At 40.1% G+C, this 13,101-nt stretch overlaps 1 protein-coding gene across 8 annotated transcripts in view; it reads left to right on the top strand.

The window, feature by feature from the left end:
• map4k4 (mitogen-activated protein kinase kinase kinase kinase 4) overlaps positions 1–13,101 on the top strand; it is an 88,084-nt gene that overhangs the window by 32,973 nt on the left and 42,010 nt on the right. For all 8 annotated transcript variants that reach the window (XR_010915133.1, XM_067515050.1, XM_067515049.1 and 5 more), the window contains exon 3: positions 5,900–5,956. Coding sequence is in view for 7 of the 8 variants with exons in the window: in XM_067515050.1 (XP_067371151.1) it covers positions 5,900–5,956 (57 nt within the window). In the remaining variant the exon portion in view is untranslated. The remainder of the gene's footprint in view (positions 1–5,899; positions 5,957–13,101) is intronic.

Here is a 13,101-nt window from a genome sequence, read left to right as displayed (position 1 = left end):
CATTGTCTCAGCCTCTTCTTCCTCTTTAAACTATCTAACACTCAAACTCCTTCTCCTCGTTCCTGCCCCTCATCTTTATTTATCCCACTTTCTTTCTCCAGATCTTTTTCTCCAGACGTGTTTTTTGCCAGAAACATGAACAAGAAAACAGATTTCCTGATCTTGACAGGGAAAAAAAAAATTGTATATTCAGCATTAATGTTGCAAAACTGATCACAGATCAGTATTTGGTTCAGCTTCATTCTATTCTACTTTCCTGAGAAACCCAGAACATGTTGCAAGTCACACCAGCTAAAGTATTGTTGTGGGGTGCAACTCATGAACTGTGGGGCCAGGTCCCACCAGTCTGAGAAAGCGGCCTAATTAAAACTGCTGTCTCCTCCCTCGGTGGGTGATGATTGGACAGAGGAGCGATCAGAGCTAAGAAAGCTTTAAAGATTGTGTGGATGTGAATGATCTTCTGTAAATGTCTGCCGTGGGGCTCGTTTGAGGCACGATGATTGCTGTGATTTAGCAGTCTGTGAAACTGTCAGCACGTAAACAAATGGTTCCACAGGTCTCGGCGAGTTAGAGGCTGACAAGCGTTTGTCAAAGTTCTCTACAGGTTCATTGCAGCATGGGACTTATTGCACGTAAAATTATACATAGTGAAAACCCTCTGATACAAACAGCAGTGATCTGATTTTATTATTGCACTAAAAGTTAACTTATCTTAACACTAGAGGAAATGGTGCAAATCACTGCATCTGTAACACGAAACTTGACTGATGAAACTTTTGCTGAGAGTCCGGTCTAAAACCTGCTGTAGGTTTACATCTGTGCATTTGAAAAATCAAAAGTCAAAATAAAACCACTAGAATCTATGAAAAACAGATATTTGCTTCATGAGCCAGAGACAAGGGTTTCGCCTCATCTCAGACACAGTCTAAAGCAAAGTGTTTCCCTCAAATACAAATGTGCCTGGGGGTGGTTTGTGTGGGGGGGTTCAGCTGAAGAATGTGTTGAGAACACGTGAGCCCAATGCACTGAAACCCACACAGATGGCCTCTCACCTCCTGGGCCTTCCAGGCTTTTCCATGATACGGAAACCATCCCACACACAGATTTGACCAAGCACAGTGGAGATAGATCGTGGTATGAGTCATGGGAGAGTCGGATGACAGGAGGATTATATCGTGTTTGAATGGCGCATGGAGTCAGCTGGGAGGTGTTAACAGAGAGTTTCAATAACTGCATTATCTACATTCATGGTTATAAAAGGTTTCGAGAGAAGCCAACTGAAAGATTTATTGAAGTTTTACATTCCTCTTAGGTCTTCTTCTTTTTTTGCAGTAGGAAGTAACAGTCATGTAGTTACTGTAACAGTACGACAGCATTGCTTCTGTTTTAATTCCTAGAAATCATGTAATATGGCCTCAGTGAACAGCTGAGCTTATTCTGAATTGTGTTTTGTTAAGGGACACCTCACTACTGAACCCAGTTTTACTGTTTGAATCTTTTGGATTTTTCACTTCCTGTTTTACAAATTTGTGTTTATTTTTTGTCCTTGGAGCTTCAGGGTTGCGGTTCAATAGTCTGCATGCTGATTTGGAACGGTTTTTATGCTGGATGCCCTTCCTGATGCAACCCTTGGGACCGAAACTGTGGGGCTGGGAATAGGGATGTACTGTTAGGGGTTTAGTGCCTTGCCCAGGTGGTCTGGAAGAGCGGGGCGCGAACCTCTGATCCTATGGTCGGTGGGTGGCTACTCTACCAACTGCCGCCCCTATGTAATGAGATAAATTGAAGCCTTTAAATAGTGTCAGCTCATTTAGATGCTTAAAGTTATGGAAGTTATAGACTAATGTTGCTTAATATTGTGTAGTTAAAATAGTTAAAAATAATTTGATCTCTTATGTACTCAGGGGCATTGCTCTTAATAGTAGCTTCACTTTTAATAAGCCTTCAGTCATCCTGAGACCAGAGATATACTTGCTTTTAACTACATGTTAGTGTTTGCATTATGTCGACCTCATGGGGCCTGCGTTCGTTTGGAGCGTCAGATCACGTCTTCAGAAATTGCCACTATGCAGTCTTGAGATGCATTTTTGCACATGACTGGCGGGACAGTTTCAAATGATCTCTGGGGCACCTTTGACTCACCACAAGAACAGCGGAAAGTGTTAAAGAAAAGCTTGATGAGCCCCTCTGCAACATCTCCATACCTACCGTTCAAGTAGTCGCTTTTTTCCTCTGCTGTTATCTCAGCATTCATTTTGTTTGGAGGTCCCCATGACGTCTGTTTATGTTGTGCAAGAGAGTTCTTGAGGAAGAAACAATGTACAAGGGTGTCTGAGCCCAATGATGCAGCAATTGTACGTATTGGTGAAAAGCTAAAATATTCCCTCCCTTACCATCAATAAAGGTGCACTAGGCTTCCATTTCATCTTCGAAGAAGTAGTTTAGATAAATGACAAATCTCCTACCCTGGTTTCAGAAACCAGCTTTTCTATTTATGTGACAGTTCTCGAGAAAGCTGACTGTAACCTGGTTAAATAACATGGAGTGACACTGCTGCATCCACAGATCTCAGTAATTAACTTGGTCAGGAAAATGATACTGATATTGACAGGGATCATCAACAAAATGGTGAAAATAAAACCCACACTGCAGGAAATGATCTGGAATTTTCCTTAAAGTAAGGCCCGTGTTTTGTTTCTGAACAAAGGAACCAGAGAAGATGATGATATCATCTTTTACCATTGTGTGCGTGTCTGTGTGTCTGTGTTGGGGGTGGAGGGGCTGTAATTATTACAGTCTGGGTTCTGAAGTCACCTTTCTCTTACACACACACACACACACACACACACACACACACACACACACACACACACACACACACACACACACACAAGACTGGTTCATCCTTCAGACAGGAAAGAAACAGCATCATTGTTGCTTATTTCCTTATAAAAACCAACTTCACAAGGATGAAAACCGGCAGTAAACAGGAGGATGAGGTACTGAGGCCCTACACAGTCAAAGACAAAAGAAACTGTCAGAACACACAGCTACATCTTACAAACACACACACACACACACGCAGAGTGACGTGATTGGTTTGTCTTTGTTGCAAGGACTTTTCCAAAGAAAGAAAAAAGACAAGTTGTGTGTCTGTTTAAACTTGGACATCAATCAGCATCTGTCATGATGTCATTGTTGTCCATTCGATACAGCAGTACAGCTCCTGTACTATATGTTACCCTCAGGGTTTGTGAGAAAAAGGAATTGTGGGTTTGCAGAGTGTGTGTGTGTGTGTGTGTGTGTGTGTGTGTGTGTGTGCAGTCTGCAGTCTGCACTACGCTACAGATTGGACAAATTACGGATGTTAAGTTCATACACAAAAGATGGATTTTGTGCACATGTGATTATGAGTAAATCCAGTCAACACGTGCTCAAACCATTACAAAACTGCATCATCAGCTGAAATGCACAGACACAGACACAGAGACACACACACACAGCTTTGCTGCTTTTTGCTCCCTTGTGGCTGCAAACTGTTAGGCACTCCTGTTTTCAGAGAGAAAGAAAAGTCAAACTCTAAAACTGAGTAAAAAGTAAAGGTCATGTTGTTGGAAAGGACTCAAGCTACATTAAGCTACATAAAGATGGATACTGGAGAGTTTAGTTCACACACACACACACACACACACACACACACACACACACACACACACACACACACACACACACACACACTACTCCACTACATTCCTGCTAGCAGTCCACAGTGCAGGAAAGACACACAGAGGTTTGAGACTTTGACTGCATTAGGTTCTAACTTGCTGCTTACGTTGTCTGTCTGCTGTTTGTAGCTGTAGAGGTTTTGCACTGTAGTTACCTGCTGCTGGAAATTAGACCAGAAAGCATGATAGAGCTAACCATCACTGTCAGCAACCTTTTTCATACTACATACAGTCAGTTTATTTATTGTGAAACTACTAATTAGTAATCAGTTGTACTTTCCCTGAATGTTTGAGTTTTAATACTTAAATGGTTTTAGTTATAGTTTTTATTTTAATTGGTTCTCTGGAGCTGCGCAGTGGCCGGGTCGTGTGTGTGTGTGAAAAAGAAACAGACTCTTAGTGAATCCTCCCGGGGGGGAAAAAATATCCTTTGCACGATTTCAAGGGACACACTTTGCCAATGGAGTATTGCTTTTGTTATTTGATTGTTTGTGGCAATGTTTCTTTGGGAGACTTGGGCTGTTCACATAAACAAACACACATTTTACTGTTGTAATAAGTCCAGTTTTAAACATTATTTCTCATTATGGTATTTTTAATTTTTTTCCTCTCTTCACTGAAACTGCTGTTTGCCTCCCCCCCCAATCTACTTTTCCCTCACCCATACGCCGTCACTCATTTCTCTTTGTGTTGGACAGTTGATACGTTTCACATATCAGCCCACCTGCACATTTGTATTCTTTACATTTGCTCACTATTTATACACCCCTCTTCTCTTGCACACACTTCTTCCAAAGTTGGATTTGGGGACATCAATCCTCTCTATCCTTTTTTTCTTATTCCTTAATTCTCTCTCTCTTTTTTTTTTTTTTTGGTCCATTGTGGGTTTTTTTTTCTTCCCCCCTCTCTTTCCCACAGTTCGACATCAGCAGAGATTAGCTTCCTTGTCGGTCCTGCAGTTTGCTTTCTAAATCAGCCTCGACCCTTTTACACACACACACTGACACACACACACACACACACACACACACACACACACACACACTGACACACACATACACACACAACACTCCCCGTGGCTAAACCAAATTGGGTTAATCACTCCTCACTCAAACTGTGGGCCGCTGGCTCAGGTGTCACACAAAGGTAACCTGATCGTGCGGCAGTTCAGAGACGCACAGGCTCCAAACATGATGCAGACGTAAAGGTTTCCATAGACCTGCACTAACATACTCCCTCACTGTGTGTTTGTATTCCTGCTCCAGTTTCCCATCTGTGAAAACACTTCAGATAATGTTTGGTACAGTAACACAGATAAGGGACTCTGTCTGCGCATTGCGCAGTCTGCACATTGTTACTCTGCTCGACAGGCCGACCATACTGTGCTTGTTCTGTTGGTCTGTCTGGTGTTTAAAGTGGACTAAACACCAGAGCTACCAAACTCTGCACACTAAGCAAACTCACTCCCACTATTGAAGAAACGGCTGAAAACAGAACTCTTCCGCATCTTCTTTTGCACTTAAATCTATTTAAAAAAACAACCCCCCCCCCCCCCCCGTACCTCATGTGTAAGTTACTTTGGATAAAAGCGTCTGCTAATTCATTGTTCCTGAAAGTTGTTCTCCTTTTGAAAACTTTACTCAAACAAGTTTCTTTTGTTTTTTGGGTCTATGTCACTATTTTTTATAGATGTTATCAGCTGCTACTTTACATTCTCATGGTGTAGATGATGTAAAGTTAAAGAGAGTTAATTTTACCTTCTTGCAGCAGCTCACATTGAAAACGCTGTCTTCAGTGTGTTGACTGAAAGAATGCTGAAGGTTTGGGCCACCGCCTGTGATTCACCACGCTATTGTAGAGGCAAATCACTTGTTATGATTGTGGCTTTTGTTTTTATGGCCGAGCGATTGCCCTGTATATTTACTGAGCTTATGAAACTACCGTCGGAAACCTACCAACAATGTGCATAGACATGTGCTTGTACTTGCTGAAAACTTCAGGGGGAAAAAAAGCATCAATATAAAGCATCAATAAGAGGAAAAAAAGCATCAGTATTGTCATATTGTGGTCATAGTTGTCCTAAGCTATTCAGGCTTTAACAATAGACACATCATTTTATATATTACCATGATGCCATGTTTTCACTTATCCTAATGTCCTGTTTTTCTCCTCAGGGTCGACATGTCAAGACGGGACAACTGGCGGCCATCAAGGTCATGGATGTCACAGAGGTTAGTAATGAGTTACTAATATCTATATATGTTTATATGTTAATATTTTCTACATATTAACCATATTTAAATCAGAATTGAACATCAGGTTTTAACCAAATGGACAAATAAGAAAAGGGTGCAATGAGATGGCATCAAAATAGTGTCAGTTATACCGCAAGTGTTGGAAAACATCAAAGATGAACAAGGGTAGAACAAAACATTGGCGTAATTGATAACATTTCTTTTACATTTCTGATTACAGTCAGTACTAACGTTGACCTCTCATCAGCTGCAGCTCTCATGTGATGCGTGTTGATGTTGTTGTTGCCTTTAGGGACAATGATAAATACACTAGGGTTTAAAACTATGGTAAATTATTTATAAAAAAGAATCTTATGTGTCATGCTTCCATTATACTGCACCAAATTTCCCACCTTAGCCAGTTTATTTCTTTTGTTTGAATTCAGATTTCATAAGGGTTATAAAGAGGGGATAGAAACCCTATTACTTTTGTCAGGGTCTCATTTTATGACGATGCTGGCTGATCTGCTGCTGCACTTTTTCAGAATCTGTGATCCTGTTGAACATTTAAAAGCCAAACTCTCTTTTCTCTCATGAATAGTGTTTAATTAAGCAAGAGTGGTTCTTCTCTTGACTCAGACATTTTTTAGTAGTTTAGTAAGTTTGTTTTTACAGTATTGAAATATTTCCACTGTGCAGAAAGAATTACTAACTGTAACAGTAATAATATGGCATAGATGCATGAAAAATGCGTGAGGTGAGACTAATACAGAGGCTGAAACAATCACCAGACTCTCCACAGCAGCCACAAAATACAGCCTTTACAGATTTGAAATAGAACCTAATTTAAGTTTAATGGCATCTAACTTCCTAATTCAACACTAATTCAATAAAACTGTTATGACCAAAATAAACAATTTGTTTGACTCTTCCATGATTCCACTCTTTACCCTCATATCAATTTTTGTCACCAAAAAGTCAGAATGGCTTCCAGGTCTCCTAGTGTTTCTTTTTTGTTGTTTTTTTTATTGGATAAAGCAGAGTTAGTGATTTAAACTCAAAACATTTCAGTTTCCCGAGGGTAGTTTAGCCAATAGTTTTATAGGCTGCACATTACTGTGTGTTGTCAAACCCATGGGTGCATACTTGTTAGTTTCCTAAAGTTGAGTAAGAACCCAGAGGGCTGTCTGCGTAATTGAAGCCTGGGTTTCTTTTGTGTACACATGCAGAAATATCTGTGTAGCTCTATAAAACGGCCTCTCAGTATGTGAGACTACATTTGTTGTTACTCATCACAGAATGAATAACAAAATGAGACGATGAGAAAAATCTTCACAAACACATACTTGAGGTCACTTGACCATTTCCAGCCCAGACGCCTTAAAGAGGAATGAGTGTATCGTCGGGGCTGGCTCATTAAATCCTTTAATCTGGGTTGACCTTTATTGCAGAGGATTGTACTGTCTGTCTTTTAGGACCCTGCTGGTTTAGGCCATCTCTCTAAAACCCTAATACCTCACATTACCAGATATTGTTGTAATCAGTCTTCAGAAATAACTGTATGGAAGCAGAATTGGTTTCTGCATTTGGTGCTGATACACATGGAATAATAGAGAAAAAAGAGCTGGAAAGAGGATTTGGTCTTTCTTTTCATTTCAGTATTAGCATTGTGCCTTGTTGGATTAAGTTAAAGGTCCAGTGTGTAAGATTTACAGGTCTATTTGCAGACATAGAACATAGTATTCTTAACTATGATTTCTTTAGTGTGTGTTCACCATAAAATAAGAATCATTTTGCTTTCTTTAGTTTTGAATAAGTCTCATCTTCATAAGGAGTGGTTCCTGTTTTCAGGCTGCCATGTTGCACCACCTGCTAAGATAGCATTACCATACAACTTCACCACCTTTTTGTGTCCCGCCACCACAGTCTGTAGTGAGGGGGGCATTATGTAGTCATGCTGCCATGTCTGTGTGTAATCCCATATGGAGTAGATTGGATATTGAGGCAATCATCTGCATAAATTAGCATATTAATTAGGGAACAATTATTTCTAACTCCCCAACACTTGAAGCTAATAAGTTCTGATTAATTAAAGGTTTGTAACATGTGAAGCCAAAAACATTAGTATCAAAACTAATTAATTATCTAATTTGTTTTAATACCAGGAAACTGTTTATTGTTTTTCTTATTGTGAATAAAATAATTTGTTATGCCTCTCGTTTAATAAATGTGGTACAGCAGTAGGGTATAACAAATGTTCATGTTCCTCCCTTATAAAGACCCATGAGACCAACTGTACGTCGAATAAAAACACCCACTCCTTGTGCAAAAGTCGACACCACATTTGGCAGCAGATTTTCAGCAGCGTTTTATTTTTATCCTCAGGCAGCATTTTATTTTAAGCTACTGGATATTTGCCTTCTATACAGTCTTTTACCCTTTTTCACACAGCTCATAGTTTCCCCGTGGCCGCAGCCCGACACACCCCCAAGGGGAAAGAATGACCAAAGCTGTCTGAGCCTGATGGTGAAATTAATCCATTATTAAAACCTTTAATACTTGAGTAGATAAATGGACAGGAAGAAGAACAGAAACTGATATAGGGCTTGTGATGACTGATCGTGTTCAGCATGTATGATTACTTGAGTAAATCATATTAAAATGATTGGAATGGGGCAGTCAAGATGATATCCGGTCCTGTTCATGATCAAGCCAAACCATATCAGAAAACACAGACTTTGTGGCTTAGTTCTGTTTATCACTAATTCCCTCCTCATCATATGACTCAGCCGTTAGTTGTAAAATCTCTGTGAATCCTGTAGGACATGGCAGATATCATGTCAGTGTTTATTAGTCATGGTATCTGTTTCCCTGCCTTTAACATGTACTGATGCTGTGCAAATGTTATTATTGTGCATTAAAGTGGTGCGGTGGGGTTATTTTCTTTATCAGTTCCCACCTGTACTGAATATAATACACAAAAGCTAATGTGCCACATTTATGTAGTTATTGCTGAGCCCGTTTCACCTTAGCCGCCATGTGGAAGGTTACCAGACATGTTTTGGAAATTCTGAAAAGTCTAGTTCATGGTGAAACATTGAAAAAAAGCTGCTGTGGCCAGAAGGTTTAAAATGCCCATTTGTCCCTATAGAGACAAAAGAGAGGACACTTTTGGGACAAAATGTGTATGTATTCATATGGCTTATTGGCTGCACATGTAGGGAATATCCAAGCGGTTATTCTTTCCTTTTATTCCTCAAATTTTCAGCATGGTCCTTTTCAGGACATTCGTAATATAAACAGTTTTTCTGGATGTGTACCAAGAATGACTGTTGAGGAGAGGAACTTATTTGCACTGGAAAAGCCTGAGGTTCTCTCACTCACACACACACAGTCTCATGTAGCATTTATGTGTGTTACGCATCATAGCTGTACAACTCCTTTGCCCACTCACAGCTGTGTGTGCACGCTCAGCACATCTGCTTTGATCTACACACCACTTCCTGTTCCATATCCAGATTCAGAGGTGATAGAAGTACACAAACTCAGTATTCAAGTGCAAGTTTTTTCCTAACATAAATACCCCACTAGATGTCGAAGCACCACTTAAATGTTTTTACTGAAGTTAAAGTACTAAGTTACATGTATCAAAATTTGCTTAAAGCTACAGTGTGTAATTTTACCTCCTGCAAACATTTTCCAAAATGTAATGAAAAGCTTCCTGTCAAAGTCTCCTTTGACCAATATTTATTGAACAACCTGGCAGCAGCAGGTCAGAAATATATCTTTTCAGCACTGCTATAACTAATTAGAGCAGATCGTAGAAGTGCATAGCAGAGCAGAGTGTATTAATTAATGAGTCCCATGTCAAAGCTAGATTAAAGTGTATATTGTAGCAATGTACAAAGAATAATGTACAAAGGACACACTTTTTGATGCCATTGATGGTGCATATTTTTGCACAAGATGTGCACAACAAAGGTGTGAAAAAAGAACATTTCATCATATTTTTGCTATAGAGTAATGAACAGAAAAAGCAGCTATTAAATTTGCTCTAAACAGTGTACAGTATGTACTGCCAGGTGGTTAATACATAATAAAACATCTTTATTTATTAGTTTGTTATTTTACATTCAGAATCTGTAAATGTATTAGTGTCAGATAGTTGGTGGAATTAAGAGTACAGTATATCTGAACTGTAGTGGACAAAAAGTTAAAGTATCCCAACATTGTTCTCAAGTGCAGTAATTGAGTAAATGTACTGAGTTACTCACCACATCTGTACAAAGTAGGGGAGAGGCTGAGGAGGGAGAAGAGCAGACATGTATAAAACGGAGAGTACAGAGAATATTTGTGCACATTTAGTTTACTTTTGAATGGGAGGAGTGCAGGATGGCCCACACACCATGCTCAGACAGATATTTTTGTGTATTTCGAGGGGGGGAGGGGGCAGACAGCTCCTAAAGAATCGCCATAGAATGGATTTGAAAACTGCATTGTTTCTGTTTTGTGACCAATTAAACTGTTTCTCAGCTCCTACAGTGGGCACTTCAGTTTCTACATGTATATTAGCACTAATGGGTTGTAAGAGGAGAAGGGAGGGCAGAGACTGAGCAAGGAAACCTTAGACAGAGAGGGAGAATGGGAGAGCTTAGATAAAGAGAAGAAATAAGGGAGAGTTTTTTTTTTTTTCTCCTCCCTCAGAAGGTTCATCTGAAGTGCAGTAGGATTATGGGAGGGGCTATCACTGCTCGCCTGCTTCTCTCTTCACCTTCATCCCTCATGTTCATTCACGGCCTCTCTTGTCCAGCCTTCCCTCCTTTCAGTCTGCGCTCTGTTTTTTTCATTGCTGCTCTCCTTCTCTTTTTATTTATTTATTTATTTTTCGGCACACCTCTGACTCCGTATGGTTCTCAGTTTTATCCCTTGTCTCTTTCAGTTTCCAGCTGTGTTTTCTGGGCTAAACCAGAGAGAGAGTAAGATAGTGGAAGATAGGGGAAGTTGGAAAAACAGGGTCGGATGGAGGAGAGAGAAGTGCAGCTGCAGCATTTTGCATTTGCCACGGCTGCTGTTGATTTGATGTAATCCAGTTAAAAATCAATCTTAGTGTAAAAACTGCACAAAAATCATCTTCATGTGTACGTTTTATAATTTTTATTCATTCTATTTCTCTATCTATGACTTGCCCACGAATGCAAGTTCTCTCTCTCTCTCTCTCTCTCGCTCTCCCGCTCTCTCTCTCTGTGTGTGTGTGTGTGTGTCTCACCTCCCACCCCCTCCCACTCCTCCCTGACCATTCAAAGGTGTGAAAGTGGGAAGGTGTCAAAGATATGGAAGTTCTCACACAGTCTCCGTTTATTGAACAAATCACAGGCTGAAGGGCTGAAGACAATGCAACTTGTTCCAGATTTGAGACATTCAGTGTCCACAGAATTTGCCAAATGGCTTTTCAGGAAATGGCTTGTAGTAATCAATTTAGTGTGTGTGTGTGTGTGTTTGTGTGTGTGTTTTAATTCAGTGGTAAGAACACTATCAGAAAATATTCACAGATGAGATGCACAATCAATGATCTTAGCAAAATAAATATGAAAAATTAAAATTCAAATCAGAGACTTTTTCTGATATGAGACGAAAGTGGTGAATCCCAGACACCAGCTCCTCCAGGTTCCCGCTAGCCTGTTAGAGACATGTCGGCATCTCTTGGGCTCACATCTCCCTCCCACTCAGCCTCCATTTTTCCATTATCCTTTTCCTTTTGCGGCTTCCCGCTCCCTCGGGGTCGTGGTTCTGTCGGCTCTGCTCACATTGTGTGCTGTAATACTTTAGCAGCAATATGGCCGCCACCAAGTCTCCCCACCAGTTCATGCACAGGAATGATAATGAGTAGCTTCAGGACGCCTCTTTTTGAATGACAGACTGTAAATATATAGTTCAGGGGAAAGTGAGACGGAGAGTGGAGAGAGAGGTGAGCTGTCGTAATGATGGCATACATGAACACGGGACTTAAGCCATTATAGGACACGGTAATGGAAAGTGATCCTATCAAGGACGGCGGGAATAGAGGCAGTGATCGTCCAAAATAAATGGACGGTGTACAAACAAAATAGAGAGAAAGTGACACAGTGAACATGTAAGAGACAAAGGATGATGTCACTTTCTCGCTCTCATCAAAGCAGCTAAATACTGACGTCCAGGTTAGTTTCTGTGCGCCTCTTTTTCATTATTCTCTTACACACACACACACACACACACACCACAATCCAAACCATGTTTTCTGACGGACTGACAGACTTTGTATAGAAGGTCCACACCAAGTAAAAACTGGTCTTACAGTAACTGGTTTCTAATTGTTTTTTTAGATATAGATGGTATATTGAGAGATGTTGTCACGACCTCTTGAAAAGTACTGAGACTCTTCCTTCTGACCAATCTGTGAAACACCACATACTATGACTTATCAGTATTTGACACAGTGGGTGGAAACCAGCTTGATTTCCAAATGTTGCATATTATACCTGTAAGACAAAAGATTAATCGGTAGACATACAATCAAAAGTTTCCACCATTGATTTGGTGATTTTAGGTGAGAAGTACAAGCTTCTTAAATGCAAGGATTTTCAGCTTAAAGTATAATATCTTTAGGTCTTGGACTATTGTCTTAAAACCAGACACCTCAAAAAATGTAATGTATAATTAATTAATCAATTCAGAATTAATATTACTGTACTTATTCCTGCCTGTCAGTTGTACCTTGTTGCATTACACTCAGCACTTATAAAAGGTTTAGGGTGTAAAAGACCCTAATGAACCACATAATCCAATGTCTCCTACAGGTACAATGCTGATTTCTAACCAATGAGTCTGATGTAGGTGTCTGTGTAAGGCTTGTATGCCTGACTTACTGGTTTATTGAGGGAAACACAGTGGACAGCTTGACATAATTGCACTGTGTTCTGGTGTTACCACAGTGTTGTGCCAAAGTCCAAAAAGAGTTATATTGCTATAGAAACCGATGTCCCTCGGTGCAAAAACACCAGGTCACTATACAATACTTTATCTGAACTAACATACAGAATCAAGCTTTGATTAGCAAAATCCAAGCAATGGGAATGTTTCCAGCCGCTAAATGTTGCAAGCGCAAT

Source organism: Channa argus, chromosome 9, assembly GCF_033026475.1.
Source record: "Channa argus isolate prfri chromosome 9, Channa argus male v1.0, whole genome shotgun sequence".
Lineage (NCBI taxonomy): Eukaryota > Metazoa > Chordata > Actinopteri > Anabantiformes > Channidae > Channa > Channa argus.
The sequence above is the reverse complement of the archived record's forward strand: the minus strand, read 5'-3'. Positions and strand labels throughout refer to the sequence as shown.